The sequence below is a fragment of the Pangasianodon hypophthalmus genome, chromosome 12, assembly GCF_027358585.1.
Source record: "Pangasianodon hypophthalmus isolate fPanHyp1 chromosome 12, fPanHyp1.pri, whole genome shotgun sequence".
NCBI lineage: Eukaryota > Metazoa > Chordata > Actinopteri > Siluriformes > Pangasiidae > Pangasianodon > Pangasianodon hypophthalmus.
This window is the reverse complement of record NC_069721.1, coordinates 1,630,358-1,653,414: the sequence shown is the minus strand read 5'-3', so window position 1 is coordinate 1,653,414 and position 23,057 is coordinate 1,630,358. Positions and strand designations below refer to the sequence as shown.

Genomic DNA, 23,057 nt, shown 5'->3' with positions numbered 1-23,057 from the left:
GAGCAATAGAAAGAGGGGAGAGAGACAGACAGTAAGAGGGACAGGCATAGTGGGAAAGAGAAGGAGACAGAGACAGAGGGAGGGAGAGAGAGATAGGAAAAAAGAAGAAAGCGAGGGAGAAAAAGTTAGAAAGAGGGAGGAAGAGACAGAGAAGGTCAGACAGAGGGAGCGAGAGAAGATGTGATAGAGAGACAATGAATGAGAGAGAGAGAGACAGTAAGAGGGACAAAGACAGAGAAAGAGAGAGAGACATAGAGGGAAAGAAACAGAGAGAGACAGAGAAAGAGAGTGGAAGAGAGATGAAGGAGAGGGAGAGCGAAAAGGAGCAATAGAAGGAGGGAGGGAGAGAGAGAGAGAGAGAGAGTAGCAGAGGGAAGTGGAGCAGTGAGGCAGTGAGGTGTAAAGACGCACACAGAGACACCACACCTCGAGCGGATAAACGACAGAGCGAACGGTGCAGAGAAAGAGGACAAGGACAAAAAAAACGAGGGAAACTGATAAAGGACACAAAGGAGGACAGAAGGATGGATTGAAGATCGGAGTAATTCTGAGAACTCACTCTATTTCTCCAGGAAGAAAGGGGAGAGGAGGAAGAGAGAACGAGAGGAAGAAACAGTTCGAACAGAAACGAGGGGAATCCCTCCTTTATTTTTTACCCCATGGGGTAGTTCAGTCCAATCCGGTGCCCTCGACTCAGAGGATGGAGTGAGGAGCGAAAAGGGGGGAAAGACAGACAGACGGACAGACAGACAGACAGAGAGACACCGAGAGACTGAGACACACTGACAGGAAGACAGACAGGTCGTGTGTCTCCACCATGCCGGTGATGAAGGGGCTCCTCGCCCCACAAAACACTTTCCTGGACACCATCGCCACTCGCTTCGACGGCACCCGTGAGTCTCTCACACACACACACACACACACACACACACACACACACACACACACACCTGGTAATTACTTTCAAATCGCTCTCACTGAGAGTGCACTATTGTGAAAGCAGCTGGTTTGATGATTTGCATAAAATTTGCATATTATAACATATATATAGTATATTTAAAAAAAATAATAACAATAATTGAAAATAAATAAATGATTCAGTTTACGACTAGTGTCTCATTTCCTGTAGAACTTCATAAAAAAAAACACTGAACTGAATTCTGGATTGTGATTGGTCAGAAGATGACAGTAGCGCAGGTTTATATTAAAGCGCTCGTTCTAATACGTTATGGTTTCTATAGTAACCGCTCGTTCGCAGGGACGTTTAACGTAAACAGATTAAAAAATAATTGTTGATATTATCTGAGGAGACATTTATTTATTTCAAATTTGTGGAAGGAGTCTCCAGCGTCAGTCAGAGGTGAAGCTGTGACTTGAAGTTTTCCGACATCTTCAGGACGGAGGAGTTTACGCTTCTTTGCATGGTGCTTTCACAGATGTTCCAGATGTTAGTTAGCGCTATAGCTATCCATGTGCATCTGAAGATGGATAATCCACCAGACTGCAGCGTGGAACTTGAGCCCCTGACCCCACTCAGTAACATGTTTCAAATACATCTACTTCGAAGTGGAAGCAGTAACTCCGCCCCTGCCCTGTCTTTGCTGTGTTACCTGATTGTGTACACCTGTACTATGTTATCTCAGTGAGTAGTTCTTCTGTGTACACTCTGTTGTTTGCATTGCTGTCAAAATTATCGCAATTACCAGGTGAGCACCCTCGAACCACAACGTCGTAACTGCAACTTAGAAACTCGTAATCACAACGCTACATCGTAATCACAACCTCCAATCTCGTACCTGCGATCTTCCAAGGAGGCAGCATTTGTCTCTTCGCGAAGTCTTTTCAACTGTTTTGTGCACTTCTGAGCCTTGGCTTTTCTGTTTCTCATTTTCTTTCTAACTGTCGTTTATTATCTTTCCTAAAATAACTTTGTCTGACTGTGTTTTGACCCACACTACGGACATTAACGATAATTTCTGAGTTTTTGCAGTTTTCACACCCAGTTTCTTCACTAGAATGTTAACCACAAACCCAACAGCAAATCAAAAACACAACAAATGTGAACGCACTAGAGCAAAATCAGAGAGACATGAACTTTAACACGAAATGGAAAGGGGAGGTCCTTATCGAAGATGACTTGCTGGTTGCTGATTGGCTACGGCGTGCAATCATTCCTATTCATACGCAAGATTTCATTCGTGAATTCTTATGAGGTGTTCATGAATTGTGCGTACGCAAAGCTTTTCACGAGCGCAGAGCAGCGCGTAGAGAAACTTTCGTATGTGAGAGCACTTCGGTTCAGCGAGCACTGAGACTGTAACGTAAAATCTTACACATAAACATCTTAAACCCAAAACTCCGCACGAGGAGTTCACCGCTAGCAGCGTACGACAACAGCTAACATAAACAAAGCTCAATAAAATGTCCTGTGATTGATTAATACTCAGACGGTTATTCATTATTTGTATCAGCATCTGTATGAAAATCAACGAGTACCAAAACACATAAAAAAAAAAAATGCAATGGGATGCATTCCTTTGTGCGAACGCTGAAAAGCCGCCTACGCAAAGCCGAAGAAAGAATTCTCGTCATAACGTAACTAGATAACAGCCTGAAAAAGTCAGGTCTTTTCCCTTGTGATAGTCATATGCCACGTCCAATCAGCAGCAAGCATGTCCAGTAAGGACCGCCCCTTTCTGTTTTGAGGTAATCTGAATTTGCTGTTGTGCTTTTCGGTGAAGGTTAAGCTTAGCATGTGTCCAAATGCTAAATATAATATAAATGAATGATAAATAAATTTTGGTATTGGTTAGTCTTAGTATTAATATTAATATTAGTATTAATGGGTTTGGTTTTGACATGGCATTGGGTGGCTTTTGGCAGATTTGGCAACCCTGCTACAGTCAATATGCTTGTTCAGCATAGATGCATTCGAGACACGTGAAAAGGCCACGTGAGATTACTGTTAAAACAAAACCGGGTGCAAACAGGACCCTCTCTCTCTCTCTCCCTCGTACTCTCTCCCTCTTTCTCTCTCTCTCTCTCTCTCTCTCTCTCACTAACTGTATCTTCCTCATGTTGTTTGTGTACCTGTGAGGTGGGCTCGTGGGAGCGGTTGTCAGGTGACAGCAGTGTTTGTGCTCATTTTACACAACAGCACTCCTCCACAATACTGTTTAATCACATCTATCTATCTATCTATCTATCTATCTATCTATCTATCTATCTAATTCAATTCAATTTGTGCTTTATTGGCATGGGTTAAATATATAAATAAAATCTAAAAATATTTTGTATTGCCAGCGCAACATACAACAGAGCAGGAGAACTAGGAATTGATCAAGACATAAAGTGGAAAAAGAAAGAAAGAAAGAAAGAAAGACAGAAAGAAAAAAGATGCCGAATAAATATGTAGCAAAATGAATAACTTTATGCAACGTCATGTACATTAATGGTAACACATGAACACGAGAAGTGTTGAAGTAAGGTGTTGAAGTGGGGTTAGGGTGGATGGGTGTCTGTCTATCTATCTATCTATCTATCTATCTATCTATCTAGTCCTGACAGTAGTGCAGCTGCAAATCACAGGTTTATATTAATGTTCTAATGCGTTATCGTTTCTATAGCAACAGCTCATTCACAGGGACTTGTACAGCAGACGCTCCACAAAAACAGATTCAAAAACGTGTTTAATCACTTGATATCTGTAAGGAGATGTTTACTGAACTTTTATGGAAGGAGTCTCCAGTGTCAGAGGTAATGCTGGTAAGGTAATGCTACAGTTTTAGATTTTCAGTCAGTCATCTTCAGGACAGATGAGTTTGGGCTTTGCGGTTTCTCGGTAACATGACGAGCTGCTTTTTTGTCTTGTTAAAACCAAGAGAGAGAGAGAGAAAAAAAACGCGAGGCTGGTCAGACGCTCACTCGTGTTACAGCAGCTATAAACATTTATTCCGTCACCTGCCTCTCTTTATTCTCGCTGTTGAAGTTAATAAGCCAAAACCATTTCTCACAATGTTTCCTTTGAAAGTGCAACTGTAGGCGCAGATAAATGAAGAAGGAAAGCTGGCATCTGCTTCTGGCTCTGCCTGTGTGTTCGCTTCTCACAAAGACAGCTGCACACACACACACACACACACACACACACACACACACATGCACACTCAAGGCAGAGCAACATCCTTCCTTGCAGCAGCGGGAGTCTCTGCGCAGCTCAAAATAGCTTCATCTAGTTGCCAGGAGATCAGCTGTAAGCAAAGTCGAAGCACCCTGAGCTTCCTAAATCACACAATAACAACTTTAACATGTCACTTTCTATCTCCCAAAGCGATAGCCGAGTCGTTTTAATGACTAGAGGTGCGAGCGTGCAGTTAAAACATCCGAGTCGAGCTGCTTTCAGGATGCAAAATGTCATCATCATTGATCGGGGAGGAAAGGTTGCGTGTGCGGATGTGTCATAACTGAGCTCAGGACTTAAACTAGGAGGAAAAACATTAATATCTACCTGAGCTGTGGAGATGATAAAAGATTGGAATCCATTGCAAGGCAACAATGATACGGATAACACGGATCTTAAGTAATATTTGGACAGGACTAGTTTTCCAGCCATACGTGTGTTAAGTAATATAACGAGTGATGAGTTACTAAACACATACCACCCACACCTCATTTTAAGACACACTGATTGTTCTGATCGTTATTCTAAGCGTTTGTTGGAGGAAGCACATGTGACCACACTTGATTGTTAGGTCACATGACCAGGACGTGGCTGTAGGCTGTACCTGGGCTAGGGACTTGATAACTTTCCTAAAACTTGCAGAAACATTGCTTTTTTTTTCTGACATGACAACATGTTCCCCCTTTTTTTTTTTTGGTTCATATGATTAATCATGTGATTAATTTCTGGACAGTTTAGTTGATAGATACCAATTTGCCTCCATTGCTAGCACTGACTAACAGCTTCACGTGTCACTTAGTGTCCCTCAGAATGGCAGGAGAGCGAGGCCAGATTGGGACCTTAGCTAAATTTGGGCCTTTTTTTTCTTTTTCGCTAAGCATCGCCAATTAGGAAGAGTGAAGGGCGTATGTGTGAATGGAGCGCCTCCAGATTCTTAATCATGGAGTATCCACTTTAGCTTGTCACTCAGCATCAGTCAAACCTACAGGAAGAGAACGGGAGTGCATTTTAAACCCTACATTTTACACTCGGGCTGCTTTCTGGCTAAAAGTCAAGGGAGGATTCATGACGAGTGAAGCGAAGGCATCGAGCTTCCGAATCACTCTGTAACCGCGTTAACGTGTCCCTCAGTGTGACAGGAGAAAGAATCAGATTGGAAATGTGGCTAAATTTGGGGCTGAATATTGGTACCATTCGGAAGTGACATGAGCGTTGCATGAGGCGTGTCTCAGTAACGCTTGATTCTGAACGTTCTCTCAGAGTTAAGCTCATCTTTCTTGCGTGAAATCATCTCGATTTGTCGTCACCCATCAGTCACATGACCACGAGCACCTGAATCACATTGTTGTCTAATTATCACGGGTATTTAAGTCACACGTTGCATGGCACTCCTTGTCGGTCTTTAGCCGCCGTCACCTGTCTGCGTATCGCGTTCATGTTGTCTAGCCTCGTTATTACTGGTTCATGTTTCATCGTCTTTGTGTTTCATTTGTTTCACTGTAAATAAACGTGGTCCTGCACTTGCAATCCGCCTCTACTACCCATTCCTGACGCGCTTACTCAGAGACATCTGCGTAATCGTTACTCAGAGGCACCGTTCTCTCGAGAACTGCCTTTTTATGGATAAAATTATGAAGTCAATTCAAGTGAGCTGCAAGTGTAGCGGATGAGTGGTCACTGAGCTTATCCTTCAAAACATGGGAGCGCTTTCTTTACGGGAGAGAGAGCATTGAATTAACAAAAACACTGCCATTATTTTATTAATTCAAAACATCAGACAGCTCAAAATACTCCAAATTTCAATATTTCAATATATGATTTCAATGCTCGCCATCTTCTCATTCATATATCATCAGATTAGTCGTTTTATTTTTTATTTTTCTCTTTCTTTTATGTTACATCGCATTTCATTGATCTGTTTCTTCAGTCTGTATTTTCTATTTCCCAATTTTTAAAGCGAGTGTTTGTGTTCTTGGAGACTTCTAATCAAGAATAATCTGGAAAACTGAGAGAAAACTGTGAACTACATGAAGGTGATTTTAATAATCTGAATGAGGAGCTCATAAAATCTGCTTAAAAGTGTGTGTGTGTGTGTGTGTGTGCGTGTGAGACCTAACACTGAATATGAGTAACTTTAACACATAAATATTGGCGTAACATTTAGTCTTAAGTCACCGACTCCGAAACGGCCCTAAATGATGTTCAGTTGAACAAAGTGTTTCTCTCTCTCTCTCTCTCTCTCTCTCTCTCTCTCTCTCTCTCTGCAGACAGCAACTTTCTGTTGGGGAACGCTCAGGGTCACCGTGGTTACCCCATTGTTTACTGCTCGGATGGGTTCTGCGAGCTGACGGGCTTCGCCAGGACAGAAGTAATGCAGAAGAACTGCAGCTGTCGCTTCCTGTACGGCTCCGGGACGAGCGAGCAGGTGGCCCAGGGCATGGAGAAAGCGCTGGAGAGTAAAGAGGAGTACCAGGCCGAGGTCCAGTTCTACAAGAAAGACGGTGAGACTTCAAATATGACTGAGATGGATTGTGGAGATATAAACAGATAACGTACTGGCGTACTAGTACACCTGGGCTTTACGTATGCTTATAGACTTTACTATACATCATATAAACAATAATATAGTAATATTGTAATTATTATACGTTACACTTAATGGCACACAGAGGTGGAGAGAGAAATCTGAATATATTATTATTATTATTATTATTATCATATATATATATATATATATATATATATATATATATATATATATATGTGTGTGTGTGTGTGTGTGTGTGTGTGTAGATAGATAGAAAGATAGATAGATAGATAGTAATAAATGCTATATTATAATAAATAGTTGTAGTAGCATTATTAATAGTAGTAATAATAGTAGTATTAATAGTAGCAGTAGTAGCAGTAGTAGTAGTATTAATAGTAGTAGCATTACTAATAGAAGTAATAATAGTAGTATTAATAGTCGTAGTAGTAGTAGTAGTATTAATAGTAGTAGCATTATTAATAGTAGTAATAGTAGCAGCAGTAGTAGTAGTATTAATAGTAGTAGCATTATTAATAGTATAGCATTGTTAATAGCAGTATTAATAGTAGTATTAATAGTAGTAGCAGTAGTAGCATTATTAATAGTAGTAGCATTATTAATAGTAGTATTAATAGTAGTAGCAGTAGTAGCATTATTAATAGTAGTAGCATTATTAATAGTTGTATTAATAGTAGTAGCAGTAGTAGCATTATTAATAGTAGTAGCATTATTAATAGTTGTATTAATAGTAGTAGCAGTAGTATTAATAGTAGTAGCATTATTAATAGTAGTATTAATAGTAGTAGCAGTAGTATTAATAGTATAGCATTATTAATAGCAGTATTAATAGTAGTAGCAGTATTAATAGTAGTATTAATAGTAGTAGCATTAGTAATAGTAGTATTAATAGTAGTAGTAGCAGTAGTAGCATTAATAGTAGAAGTATTATTAATAGTAGTATTAGTAGTAGTAGTATTAATAGTAATAGTAGTAGCAGTAGTCGTAGTATTAATAGTAGTATTAATAGAAGCAGTAGTAGCATTAATAATAGTAGTATTAATAGTAGCAGTAGTAGCAGTAGTAGTATTTGTAGTACTTTTTTAGATTGCACCACAGTTTGAATATTCCATTGTTATTATTATTATTATTATTATTATTATTATTATTATACTTTGTTAGATCAGATATCTACACTACACTTTCCTATACTAGTTAAACGTATATACTTGTAATTGTATATAAAGTATACAATTATACTTTATTTTAGCTCAGTCAGCTGTACCTCATTATAGCTCCTGATTATAATAAAAGTTTATGTCAGATCTTACACTACAATCTGATAACAGTACATTATTACAGCTCATTATACTGTTATAATGTATACATAATGTTAGATTGGGATTGCTATACTTATTAATATATATTAATACTCATATTATTATAATTATACTTTCTTTCAGATAAGTATGTTTCATTACAGCTTGTTTTATTCCTGTATTTTATGCCTCATGTCAGATCCGAAGCCTATACTTCTATAATTCTATAGAAGAACAAAAGATTAATAATGCTAACATTTTATATATATATATATATATATATATATATATATATATATATATATATATATATATATATATATATATATATAGTATGTGTATGGAGTGAGATGTTTTTATTGCGGCTTATCCAGGATTCGGCGTCTGTATTCCCTTCCTCCACTTCTTTTATTAAATCTGAATCTCTTCCCACCACACGGTGAAATCTCTGTACTCTGCTTTCTCCTCCGTGAGCATCATGTACCAGGAACCTCATAAAGCCCTTAATCCTCTGTTTGTTCCTCTCCTCTCCCCTCCAGCATTTTCCTTCAGCAATCCAAACATCTGTCACAGGTCTTCTTCCTCCGATCCGTCTGCCTATCATCTAAATCTTCAGAAATCTCACGCTCCATTTTTCTCTCTCAATCCGGACGACAATGTCTTCTTCATGCACTCAGAGGGAGGTGTTGGGTTTAATCGGTATCACATCTTACTGGAGTGAAAGAAAGAAAGAAAGAAAGAAGCCAAATAAACCATCTGTACAGAGCTGAATGTGATGGAGTGATAAAAGAAAAAAATTAAATGAAGTTAAAAAAAAATGTTGTTGAAGTGATGTGGCATAAGAAGAAAGAAAGAAAGAAAGAAAGAAATGAAAGATAAAAAAGAAAGAAAGAAAAGAGAAATGAAAAAGGAAAGAAGGAAAGAAAGAAAGAAAGAAAGAAAGAATAGAGAAATGAAAGATGAAAAAGGAAAGAAAGAAAGAAAGAATAGAGAAATGAAAGATGAAAAAGGAAAGAAAGAAAGAATAGAGAAATGAAAGATGAAAAAAGAAAGAAAGAAAGAAAGAAAGAAAGAAGCCACATAAACCATCTGTACAGAGCTGAATGGGATGGAGTGATGAGGGAAAAAATTAAAATGAAGTTGTTGTGTTGAAGTGACAGGGTGTAAGAAGAAAGAAAGAAAGAAAGAAAGAAAAAGTAAAAAGAAAGCGAAGCTGCTGATTGGTCAGCTCTGCACATTAAACACTTCGCACTGCACTCAGCACAGGAAAGGGAAGAAGAAGATGGAGGAGTGTAGTGTGTTATCGTCTCACCACTGAAAGTCACTGTGTGGGGTGTAATACATTACCGTGTGTTGTGTTGTTTTGTGTTGTGTTGTGTAACAGGAACGTCGTTCTGGTGTCTGCTGGATATCGTTCCCATAAAGAACGAGAAAGGAGAGATGGTGCTTTTCCTTTTCTCCTTTAAAGACGTGACGGACTCGCACGGAAAGAGCCACCACGGCAACAGGAGAGATGGTACGGCCCGATTCTGACCTCACAATGATTAATAAACGTATATTACATCATAGCGCTGTTGAATTCTTGATTCTGATTGGTCAGAAGGTCATTAATTTTCTATAAAATCTGTAGTTGCAGCTACAAATCACAGACAAAAAAACATTGATATGGTGAAGTTTTTTGTAAGAAACCATTTATATTTTTATAACCTCTATGGAAGGAGTCTCCACCTAAGTTTTCATCTTCATCTTCAGAACAGAGAATTTTACGTTTTGCGGTTTCTCAGTAACATGACAAGCTGCATATTTTTGACTTCAAGAGAGAGAAAAAAGAGAGTCTGGTGAGGGAAAACTGTTTCTAGCTGCTATAACGTAAGTGATATAAGAGGTATAAAACACTTGCGCTGTTTTAGGAAAACAACATGCTGACATTCACTGAGTTCAGCGTATTTTGTGTGTAGATGATAAGCATCAGAGCAGGAAGAGCAGCAGCTCTCGGATCATTGCCGCTCGGAGGCGTGGCCACTCCGTCCTCTGCCAAATCACCAGCCAGTTCAAACGTGGAGGAAAGAACGATGTCAACCTCAGCGGCGTGAGTACAAGTTACTTTATAATGTCGTGCATAAGCAAATAAATATCATCAAGCACATTCCGAAAGATGATACAAGAACATTTAGAAGATGATGGAAAATTGACTAATACTAGCACATTTTTGTTTTGGATAGTTAGCAATATTCTCAGCACGGCCTAGTTAATGATTCTGTGAAGAAAATGGACAAGCAACAAGTAGATGTTTTCTTTTATTTTTATCTCCATGTTAGCATTTTTTTTCTGAAATGGACTCTCAGATTTTGGATAATCTCTTAGCAAAGGTTTCTATTCCATTATTGACTATCGATTTAGATAATATCATTGTGTTCCCGTTGGAGTCAGCTAGCTAGCACCCTAGGTAGGCGGCACGTTTGGACAGATTTGAAGGCAGCATCTCGTGTTACGTTCAAAAGTCCCATAATTCTGTTCACCATCAATGTTTCCACAATAAGGAGTCGTTTTACAAATAAAAATAATTCACTCGTCTCATAGCTAACAGTTGCATTTGTGTTCGCAGATTTGCAAAACATGTTCTAAGGTTAAATTAACTAACTTGCTATACGCTAACTTAATAGCTGCTATGGCTAATAGAGTAGTTAGTCTAAATTAGTTAGATTGTCGTGTTATTGAGTGACCAATCTAAAGATAATTAGTTGCCGCTAGTTGGGAATCTGGAGGTTAGCAGATATGTTAGCATGTAAACAAACGATAATATAAGTATTATTAGATTCTATCTGTAATTTTGGTTGAAAATGAGTTAATCACATAAACATTATCACTGAAGGATACTTTATTCTCCTGTTTTTTTTTTTTCTTCAACTTTTTCAACAGTAAATAGTTTTATCTACAAACACTGAAAAAAAAAATTTCCCAATGGCTTAATTAATTAATTTTAGCAATTTTTTTTATCTAATTATGTAATGGCTTCATCTACTCATGAAAGGCTCTATTCAATTCTAGTGGTCTTTATCAGAATCAAAAAAAGATCCCTAATGTAGATCTTCAGGAATCTGATGAAAACGATTAAACAGATTCAGAATCAGATCCACTACCTGATGGAATTTAAGAGATTTTCTTAAATAATTGCAATGTTTTTTTTTTAGTTAAGGTTTCAGCCTCAGGTTGCTAGGGAGTTGCTAGGCAACAATTTTTTTAAACAACGAGATAAATAAACACTTCCTGGTTTAGGAATACATTTGAATAGTTTTTATCATGACCTCCTCAGCAGGAGCACATTCATCTCTGCTCTGCATCCAGTCATTTAACAGATGTCCTTGTTGGACACAGATTATGCACTATTTGCGCGTCTCATCAGCAGCTGTGGTAATTGTAAGCAACGGTCACGAGGGCAGAACAGCTGCGTGATAAACTGTACCGTTGCTAATCCACCACACAAACCGCTGAGACACACAGATATCCATAAAGCAGGGACAATACAAACAGAGTCAGTGGAAACGAGACAGAACAGGCAGGAATGTCAACATTTACCTCAGATGCGTTGATAAATTGCTAAGAAAAGACTCCATGCATCAACATTTACCTCAGATGTGCTGGTAAATTACTAAGAAAAGACTCTGTATGTCAATATTTACCTCAGATTTGTTGGTAAATTACTAAGAAAAGACTCCATATGTCAATATTTACCTCAGATTTGTTGGTAAATTACTAAGAAAAGACTCCATATGTCAATATTTTCCTCAGATGTGTTGGTAAATAGCTAAGAAAAGATTCAATTTGTCAACATTTACCTCAGATGTGATAGTAAATAGCTAAGAAAAGACTCAATTTGTCAGTTTTAATCTGAAATCTGTTGGTAAATAGCTAAGAAAAGTATGTCAAAATTGACCTCGAATGTGTTTATAATTTACTAAGAAAGACGCCGTATGTCAGCATTTATCACAGATGTGTATGTAATTTACTAAATAAAGACTCTTTATGTCAACATTTACCTCAGATGTGTTGGTAAATAGCAAAGAAAAGACTCAATTTGACAATATTTACCTCAGAGTTGATGGTAATTAGCTAAGAAAAGACTCTGTATGTCAAAATTTACCTCATGTAAATGTGTTTGTAAATTTAATAAGAAAAGACTCCATGTAAGCATTTACCTCAGATATGTTGGCAAATAGCTGTGAAAGACTCCATATGTTAACATTTACCTCATATTTATTGGTAAATTACTAAGAAAAGAAATTTCATATGGCAACATTTACCTCAGATGCGTTGATAAATTGCTAAGAAAAGACTCCATGCATCAACATTTACCTCAGATGTGCTGGTAAATTACTAAGAAAAGACTCCATATGTCAATATTTACCTCAGATTTGTTGGTAAATTACTAAGAAAAGACTCCATATGTCAATATTTTCCTCAGATGTGTTGGTAAATAGCTAAGAAAAGATTCAATTTGTCAACATTTACCTCAGATGTGATAGTAAATAGCTAAGAAAAGACTCAATTTGTCAGTTTTAATCTGAAATCTGTTGGTAAATAGCTAAGAAAAGTATGTCAAAATTGACCTCGAATGTCTTTATAATTTACTAAGAAAGACGCCGTATGTCAGCATTTATCACAGATGTGTATGGAATTTACTAAATAAAGACTCTTTATGTCAACATTTACCTCAGATGTGTTGGTAAATAGCAAAGAAAAGACTCAATTTGTCAACATTTACCTTAGAGTTGATGGTAATTAGCTAAGAAAAGACTCTGTATGTCAAAATTTACCTCAGATGTGTTTGTAAATTTAATAAGAAAAGACTCCATGTAAGCATTTACCTCAGATATGTTGGCAAATAGCTGTGAAAGACTCCATATGTTAACATTTACCTCATATTTATTGGTAAATTACTAAGAAAAGAAATTTCATATGGCAACATTTACCTCAGATGTGTTGATAAATGCTAAGGAGAGACTCCATATGTCAATATTTACCTCAGATTTGTTGGTAAATTACTAAGAAAAGACTCCATATGTGAACATTTACCTCAGATGTGCTGGTAAATTACTAAGAAAAGACTTCATATGTCAATATTTACCTCAGTGTTGATGGTAATTAGCTAAGAAAAGACTCTGTATGTCAAAATTTACCTCAGATGTGTTGGTAAATAGCAAAGAAAAGACTCAATTTGACAATATTTACCTCAGAGTTGATGGTAATTAGCTAAGAAAAGACTCTGTATGTCAAAATTTACCTCAGATGTGTTTGTAAATTTAATAAGAAAAGACTCCATGTAAGCATTTACCTCAGATATGTTGGCAAATAGCTGTGAAAGACTCCATATGTTAACATTTACCTCATATTTATTGGTAAATTACTAAGAAAAGAAATTTCATATGGCAACATTTACCTCAGATGTGTTGATAAATGCTAAGGAGAGACTCCATATGTCAATATTTACCTCAGATTTGTTGGTAAATTACTAAGAAAAGACTCCATATGTGAACATTTACCTCAGATGTGCTGGTAAATTACTATGAAAAGACTTCATATGTCAATATTTACCTCAGAGTTGATGGTAATTAGCTAAGAAAAGACTCTGTATGTCAAAATTTACCTCAGATGTGTTGGTAAATAGCAAAGAAAAGACTCAATTTGACAATATTTACCTCAGAGTTGATGGTAATTAGCTAAGAAAAGACTCTGTATGTCAAAATTTACCTCAGATGTGTTTGTAAATTTAATAAGAAAAGACTCCATGTAAGCATTTACCTCAGATATGTTGGCAAATAGCTGTGAAAGACTCCATATGTTAACATTTACCTCATATTTATTGGTAAATTAATAACAAAAGAAATTTCATATGGCAAAATTTACATCAGATGTGTTGATAAATGCTAAGGAGAGACTCCATATGTCAATATTTACCTCAGATGTGTTGGTGATGTTAAGAAACATCAACATTATATCATGACATGGAGCTTTCGGAAAATTTAGATTTCTAAAGTGGGGAATATAAAAAGAGTGGAACATTCTCAAGTGGGTTTTTATTATCATTCCTCTATATAAATCATATTGCATTGGAGCAAATGTGGTTATTCAGGACCATGACGCAACTAAGAGCAGCACAGCAGAACATACACAGGACTACATAATGTGCAAATACGCAACAGTGTTGAGATGAGTGCAAATATTTAATATACTGTAAATACACAAGACAAAAAATACACAGTAGGTTAAGCAGGAGTGGAAAAAGCACTGAGAAAATATATTCAGTGAAAGTATAGATAGCGTGTCAAAATCATACTCAGTATCCAGCCGAAATGTACTCAAGTGAAAATCAAATGTATGAAAAAAGTATATGTTTTTTTTAACATGAAATTAGGTTAATGTCATGTTTTAAGTTAATGTCAAGTAAATATCTGTAAGTTTGCTGCTCATATGCATGACTAATGCTACCTACTTTGCTAATGAATTAATCAGAAGTCAAATATCCTATAAATAACGAACATTTACCATTAGCTGGTATTTGACTTGCTGCCAAGACCATTTACATTATCTACTGGAAGTGATGTTAGTCTAAACTAGCATTAGCCAAGAAAAAAAAAAAAAAAGGCTTACTTAGTTAATATGTCCAGTTAATGTTAGCAAATTAGCTAAACTTACCTCAACATGCTTTTTTCAAATTAGATGGAGTTCAGACCTACTATGGAGGTAAAAGAGACGCATCATTTGATACGAGTCTTCGCTTACTTCAGCATATTGTAATATTTTCCTGAGGCAGGGCCAGTGGCGCTCATGCTCAGGTTCCACACTGCAGTCTGGTGGATTATCCATATCCAGACACACACAGATAGCTATAGCACTAACTACATGGTGTAGCATAAGAAAGTCACAGCAGATGACGATCTGCCGCAATTCTTGATAGATTTTGTTTCTACATTAATGAACTTGATTAGATGCTTAACTGAGCTCATTTGATTGACGTGACAGGCAAAGGCTGGATAAGAGAAGAAGAGACCTTTGAGGTTTGTGATGAGACTAAGTAAAAATAAGGTGTAAAACATACATTTTATTTTATTCTACTTTTTTGGAAGTGCAATTAAGAGTACAAGTATTCATTTTCGAGTCAAGTATAAATACCTCAAAATAATACTCAAGTAATATACAGGGCAGTGCATGCTAACCAGACAAGACAGCAGAACAGTGTTGGATGGAAAAACCAGTTGTCTGTAAACTGTGACTTGATAACATGCAATCATGTAACTGGGTAGAAAGAAAAGATGGAGAAAAGTGTAGCAGGAAGTAGAAAAAAGTATATCATAGCACCATTTTAAAGTGCAGGTGTGCAGGGATGGTCTTCAACTAGGGTAGGTGTTGGGAAGGGCCTTGATTAGTGAGTGTTAGGAGGCAGCAGTGCGTTGACTGCTGGAGGTGGTGGTGCTGATCTCGATGGACTGGGGTCTCCAGGATCCAGTTGCAGACCATGGATAGTTGTTGTTCAGTGCAGTGGAGTTAGGCATTGCCATTACGGACACGGGTTAGTTGGGAGCTGGGAATAGCAAGGATGCCCGCACACTTGCCTCGCTTCTGCTTCCTCATGCAAGGTTTTCAGCGTCCCTTTCCAGGCTGGCATGCTTCAGGCAATACCACGGTCTCAGGGCCTGGTTCAAAAGGTCTGAGGTCACGTAGCCCCTCTAACAGCCCATTCTTGATCCTTGTTTTCAAGCAGGGTATGAGGACAGGAAACATGTTTCCAGTGTTTCTAATGCAAACTGACTAGCAAAATGGGCTACAAGTAAACAACCACACCATATTTCTGGGCCTGAAGTACGCCACTATCTTGTATCTTGTGTTTTTGTTTGTTAGCCCTTTTAAAGCCTGTTTAAAAAGTAAACACACACAATTATGTCCCTTTTTTATCTTAAGTTGGTTGTAAGTCAAGCCTCTGTAATGCACAAATTTAAAGTTCACATTAGACAGATGGATGAACCCATGCCAGTGACCTTTTGACCCAGGAAGTGTTTAACCAGTGTGATTTATTTCTGTATCCTGGATCATCTCCAGGCCTCCGACCTGTTCCATCTCTCCATCTGCCTGCTTCACACACTTCCCATCCCACCTACAGACAGATGGTCCTTTTTTCTCTATGCGACACCCCGCTCAGAAAAGCCGTTTGTCTCTCTCTCACTGGGTCTCACGCACGATGTCACATGTTTCTGTTCCTCACCTCACAAAAAATAAACATTCACACTGGTACATAACACAAAAAACCCACAGCACACTGAGAAAGTCAGATAACAGTGAAAACAGGATAAAACACGAGCTAGTGTTATAGTAAATAGGCTAAAACATAAGCTAGCATTAGGAACTAGCATTACAGTAAACACGCTAAACACAAACTAGCGTTATAGTCAACAGGCTAAACACGAACTAGCATTATAGTCAACAGGCTAAAGACGAACTAGCGTTATAGTCCACAGGCTAAACACAAACTAGCTTTATAGTAAACATGCTAAACACAAACTAGCGTTATAGTCAACAGGCTAAACACAAACTAGCGTTATAGTCAACAGGCTAAACACAAACTAGCGTTATAGTCAACAGGCTAAACACAAAATAACATTATAGTCAACAGGCTAAACACAAACTAACATTATAGTAAACAGGCTAAACACAAACTAGCGTAATAGTAAACACGCTAAACATGAACTAGCGTAATAGTAAACAGGCTAAACACAAACTAGCGTTATAGTCAACAGGCTACATTCTCCCATGTGTTTGTGTGTCTGTCTGTCTCTGTCTTTCTTCACCGTTCTGTCTTTCTGCCTGCCTGTCTGTCTGCTTCTGCGTATTTCTGTTTGTCTGTATCTGTCTTTTCTCCTTTTTGTCCAACTGTCTTTCTCCTCTCTACATGTATCTGCTCCTGTGTGTCTGTCTGTCTGTCTATCTGTCTGTTTTGTGGGGGTGTGTGTGTGTGTCTGCTCCTGTCTGTCTGTATGCTCCTGTGGGTGTCTGTCTACTTTTTTCTGTGTCTGTCTCATCTTTCTGTATCTGTCTATCTGCTTCTGTCTGTCAATCTACACCTGTGTATATCAGTAATGTATCAGAAATCTTTGTGTGTTTAATAACATGTCTGAGTGATACTTGTGGTAAAAACATGATATGAAATTGTGTAAATAACGAACACACACACACACACACACACACACACACACACAAACAACCTGCTAAACTAATTACAGCTGGTATCTAAAAAAATAAACAAAGCACAACCATAAAATTCTGTAACATGGGGCTAAAATAATGAGGCTTTGTCTGAGAACGTCGCTTTTACCCGTCTCACTGCTCACACACAGCCACATGAGTTTATAAAACACAATGTTCTGAGCCGAACACCGCCCTCGAGACGACAGCTACAACAGTGAGAAACCAATCATCTGTTAAATATGAAATTATTACACTGAGATGTGATCCAGAACAGAAAATAACTCGCCTGCTGCAGACTAAACACACACACACACACACACACACACGCACACACACATACACTTTATACTCACGACCAAAAACACACATACTGAATTTCCCAAGTAGCGTTCATCATTGGGTCCACATAGGCAGAGCTTAAGTTAAATTTGATGAGCCAATCATGAAGCAGATCATCACATTTAACATCCTGCAGTATAATAGTTTAAAACATTAGCCATGCTAGCTGTCTAAATGCAGCTATTTGGTATCTTTGCTAATCCTTCTTACCTACTAAGAAGTTCTTTTCTTTGCTAACGACATACTAACAACTAACCAGACCATTTTATTATGTTCATTAAAGATGTGATGAAGTGCGATGTTCAAGGGCATAGGACTTGATGTTTCGCTTTCTTTGGTTTCCTTCTTTCGTGCCACGCAAAAACATGTCCACCGTAACCAGAACCATACATGCCTTATAGGGCATGATACCCTCCAACAACCCATCACTACTTTCTAGAAAATGTTCTCGTTTTGGCCATTTTGGTTTCTCTTCTTGCAACGTGACTAAATCAGCCTCTGCAAAAAACCAGGAAGATGGCATTTTTACCAAACCATGGATATGAAAAGTTTACTTCTATCAAACGTGTCTGTAGAGCTGTGGGAAAAGTGAATAATCTTTCATTATTTGCTGAGATATTCGCAAAAAGGTTTTCAGACGCTTCACAGGGGAGGTCAGATGGGACCACCTTCTTAGATGTTTTGTTGAAGTGGGCATTCCCCTTATTACATCTCCAGAGGGCTCAACAGTGCAGTCTGGTGTCCCAGACGCACCCCCTGTCCATCTGACTACCCAATGGCCATTTTGGGGCCCAACCGATGTCCTTCCTTTGCACCCATAACCACGCGTTCATCTGCCTCTGAGAGTTCTTTTATGGCTTGCCTCGCATCAGCATCTTCCCAGGACGCTGTGAGTTCAGAGATGATTACAGCCTTTACACTGCTGGACCATACCACTAAGTCAGGTCTGAGGGGTGTAGTGGTTATTTCCTAGCCTCTTGTCTAGGTCACGAGTAGGATCCATTGTGGTTGATGCCGACCATGTTTCTGAGGGTGGTGCGGTCTGACCTTGCTGGACAAAATCTGACAGTCGGGGGCAGTCGTGGCCTAATGGATAGAGAGTCGGACTTGCAATCCGAAGGTGAACCTGAAGGTTGTGGGTTTGAGGCAGGGATTGTAGGTGGGGGGAGTGAATGACCAGCGCTCTCTCCCACCTTCAATACCATGACTGAGGTGAGACCCTTGAGCAAGGCACCGAACCCCCAAACTGCTCCCCGGGCGCCGCAGCAAAAAAGGCTGCCCACTGCTCCGGGTGTGTGTTCACGGTGTGTGTGTGTGTGTGTGTGCACTTGGATGGGTTAAATGCAGAGCACAAATTCTGAGTATGGGTCACCATACTTAGCCGCAAGTCACTTCACTTTACTTCAAAAATAAATACATGTTTCTGGTTAAATGCAGTGTTTGGTTTTGTTTATACCCAAGGCTTTCTATAAGCAGAATACTCTATCATACGTAAAGAAAAGTTACTGACCTTTCGTTCTAAGAGGGAGCAATAACGTTAAAAAAAATCGTTTCTGTTCAGAACGAACTCTCTGACAGTTCCTCAACCTCAGCTACATCGCTCCAGTTCATAACAGGTCTCAAGTAGGAATGCGTAGGAATGTTTGTTTTTTTTAAATCCTACTCATGCAGTTATATTTGTTTGCACCTGCCTGTGATGAAAATTAAACTATTAGCTTATTTTAAAGCACTGCAATCCTGACCAGGCAGTTACTAAGGATGAACGTTAAAGAACGCTGGAAATGTATCGTTCATTTTCAACCAGATGAACCTTTCTGACAAGGTTTCTAAAATAAACAAACGAACAAAAAAAACGAATAGTGCACCTCCTATTCGTATCTGTATTTGTATTTGTTTAGAAATGTTCCCGGGCTGTTTTTAGTTAAAATGCATTTTCAACAACTTATTATTCAATATTCATTCTTTTTAATGGGTTAATAAAAAGTCAGTCACTCTCTCTCTCTCTCTCTCTCTCTCTCTCTGATTTTCATCTCATTCTATATCTTTTATTTAACGCCGTCTAAGCGTGACTCTGTCTCTGATTAGATCGTGATGGTTATTGATCGCTAACTCACATGCCTTAGCAGCTCACATCCAAAAGTGTTACAGCGCTCATCTATCTCTCTTTTGCTTCCCTCTGTGTTTTCACCATCATCTGCCTCTTCTGTGCCTGTGTGTGCGTTTGCGTGTGTGTGTGCTGTTGATTGATGACTGGTCCAGTTTTAGGAAGCTGTAGCAGGTGTTTAGAGGCATTTCTTTTCCTTTTTTTTTTTCTTCTTCTTTTCAGGTCACCCTCAAACAGCTCATTTATGAATCCAGAAAACGTTGGAGAATAGAAGAAGTTAGGGAAAAAAAAGATTTTTTTTCCCAATGTACAGATTTTTTGGGGAAAAACGATTCTTAAAGATGCACATAACGTTAATATATGATTATATGTCTATATGTGATTAAAAAAAATTTAGCATTAAAGGTGTATTGTGTAATTAGCATTAAATATTTTAATAGAAATGAAGGATCCATGTAGCACTATTATTGTTTCTATGTACCATTTCCTGCATGAAGCTGTGCCACATTGCTGAAAGAATAAAGAGAGGCCACAATTCCCCATACACACACACACACACACACACACAAACACACTCTTTCAGTTACTCTCTTCTCTCACTCCTTATTTTACACTCAGCAGTAACCCATTTTTCTCGCGAGTGGTTCAGAGCTGACTGACTTGTCACACACTGCTGACACAAAAGCACAGCGGCTAACACGTGCTCTTTTACAGAACCCCACTGAGAACATCTCAACTTAATCAAAATATTGCTTGGCCACCACTTAGTATCACGTGGAACCTCGGTAATTAAGTAGCACATCATCATGACTTTGCGTATATACGGGGTTTTACAGTAAGTACCAGATTAGTTATCTCGTTCTCTCGCATCACTATGCTGTAGCTATTGCTTAATTATCTCGTTCTCTCTCGTTACTATCTTGTGGCCACAACTTAGTTATCTTGTTCCCTCACTTTACCACATCACAGCCACCACTTATTCATAGTTCACTCCCATTACTAGCATGGCCAAAGCGTAATTATCTTGTGCTGTACTATCTTGTACTATGTCGTGGCCGCAACTTAGTTATCTCCTTCCCTCACTCTACTACATTGTAGCCACAACTTAGTTATATAGTTTCCTCACCTTACTACATTGCGGCCACAACTTCGTTATCTAATTTCCTCATGTCATTGCAACTTCGTTATCTCATTCCCTCATGTCATTGTAACCTCGTTATCTCGTTCCCTCATGTCATTGCAACCTCGTTATCTCGTTCCCTTACGTTACTACATTGTGGCCACAGCTTAGTTATCTTGTTTCCTCACATTATAAAGTCTTGGTTACAGCTTTGTTATCTTGTTATCTCACGTTACTATGTTGTGGCCACAACTTCGTTTTCTCGTTTCCTCATGTCATTGCATAATAGTCATGACATCATTATCTCGTTCCCTCACGTTACTACTTTGTGGCTACAACTTAGTTATCTTGTTCCCTCACTTTACCACATCATAGCCACCACTTATTCATCGTTCACTCCCATTACTAGCATGGCCAAAGCATAATTATCTTGTGCTTGATGTGATGGGCACAACTTCGTTATCTCGTTTCTTCATGTCATTGCAACTTTGTTATCTCTTTCCCTCACGTTACTATGTCTTGGCCACAACTTAGTTATCTCCTTCGCTCACTCTACTACATCATAGCCACAACTTAGTTATACAATTTCCTCACCTTACTACGTCGTGGCCGCAACTTCGTTATCTCGTTTATCTTTATCTTCGTTTATCTTCGTTATGTCATTGCATAATAGTCATGACTTCATTATCTCGTTCCCTCACATTACTACGTTGTGGCCAGAACTTAGTTATCATGTTTCCTCACATTATTAAGTCTTGATGATAGCTTTGTTATCTTGTTATCTCACGTTACTATGTCATGGCCATGATTTAGTTATCTCCTTCCCTCATAATACTATCTCGTGACCACAAATTAGTTATCTTTTTCCCTCAAGTTATTACGTTGTGACCATGACTTGGTTCCCTCACGTTCCTACCTCAAGGCCATGACTTAATTATCTAGTTATCTCTTTTTTATTAAGTAGGGACGTCACCAGTGGGGCTTTGTACACTTTTACTCATGAACACACTGATATTTTGTCTAGTCACTAGTCAACAGGTATTTCACTTAAGACACATACTGGCAGATTTTCTAACAGTTTTAAGCCTTATAAATCTCAGACACTATTTTTTAACTTGATTGTGCACTTGTGAAAGATTAGATTTGTCCCCTGAGGCATTATGGGAACTGTAATTGTAAAACTGATTAATATAAACACTCCTGGTTCATGGTGCTACATAATGCACTTGTAGTCTCAAAAAAAAATCTCTAAAAACTGTCATTTTTTTTGTAAACCTGTTGGTCTCAGCTCATAATGAAGCCTTAAGTCAGCGCTAACGACCTTAATCAAGAGTGTGAGGTTACCATCAAAACCTTCTCTTTTTTTCTTTCTCTCTCCTTCACATCTGTAATCTCCTTTCCCAAATTTGTTGCAAGATTAAAGTGCCCAAGAAGAAGTGCTTCTGCTAAATGAAAAGGACCAGGGTCATTATAAAGTAACTAAAATCGCACCTCGTTTGCCACCTTCGCTCGGTCTGCACTCGTTAGTGTGTGGTTGCCATGGTTACCAGCATCAGAAACTGAAGTGGTGATCAGTACAGCATTGTTTTTTTCCTACTTCCTGAATTTATCTACTAAATTTAATGCACACACTTACACACACACACACACACAAACACACAGACAGACACACTTTCTGGGTTAATTTGAGTATTTTATAATAAAGCTCTCAGGTGATTAATGATAATAAAAAAAATCATAATAAATATCTACTGTTTATATGAACAAGAAAGTAAGACACAAGGATTTGTCTAAGCTGTGAAGTTAATGTTTAATTGACAGGAAAAATCCATATTTTTACATTAAGCTAACACAAACACACACAACTATAATTTTGGTATCAGCTAGCTAGCTGTTTGCAGATAACAACCTTCTGACCAATCAGAATCCAGAACTCAACAGTGCTACCAGTGATGATGTGTGAAAAAGCTTAGGTTTGTGTATCATTTTACAGAAAAATTTTCATCACAATGCTCCCGAAAACATTTCCCTCTCGGACGTAGTTTGGTTAAGCACACTCCTGCTTGGGTTTCTTAGGATTTTTCGTACAAAACTGGCGTGCGTTACTGAGATGGAAATGCATTGTTCACGTGGCCGATCCTTCTTCCGCTGCCTGAAACGCTTTAATTTCACTCCGTTTCCTCTTACACCAGAGCAATTACCACGCGGAGAAGAAAAGAGCTCTCCATTCGTCT

General features: G+C 38.2%; 1 protein-coding gene across 2 annotated transcripts in view; it reads left to right on the top strand.

Annotated features, from left to right (window-relative positions):
• The first annotated feature begins 12 nt into the window (after positions 1 to 12).
• kcnh4b (potassium voltage-gated channel, subfamily H (eag-related), member 4b) overlaps positions 13 to 23,057 on the top strand; it is a 41,200-nt gene continuing 18,155 nt past the window's right edge. The window contains exons 1-4 of one of the 2 annotated variants that reach the window (XM_053238551.1): positions 13 to 893; positions 6,445 to 6,678; positions 9,408 to 9,539; positions 9,982 to 10,112. In XM_053238551.1, the coding sequence (XP_053094526.1) occupies positions 818 to 893; positions 6,445 to 6,678; positions 9,408 to 9,539; positions 9,982 to 10,112 (573 nt within the window). In that variant the 5' untranslated portion in view covers positions 13 to 817. The remainder of the gene's footprint in view (positions 894 to 6,444; positions 6,679 to 9,407; positions 9,540 to 9,981; positions 10,113 to 23,057) is intronic. The other variant, XM_026928444.3, reaches the window with a different exon arrangement.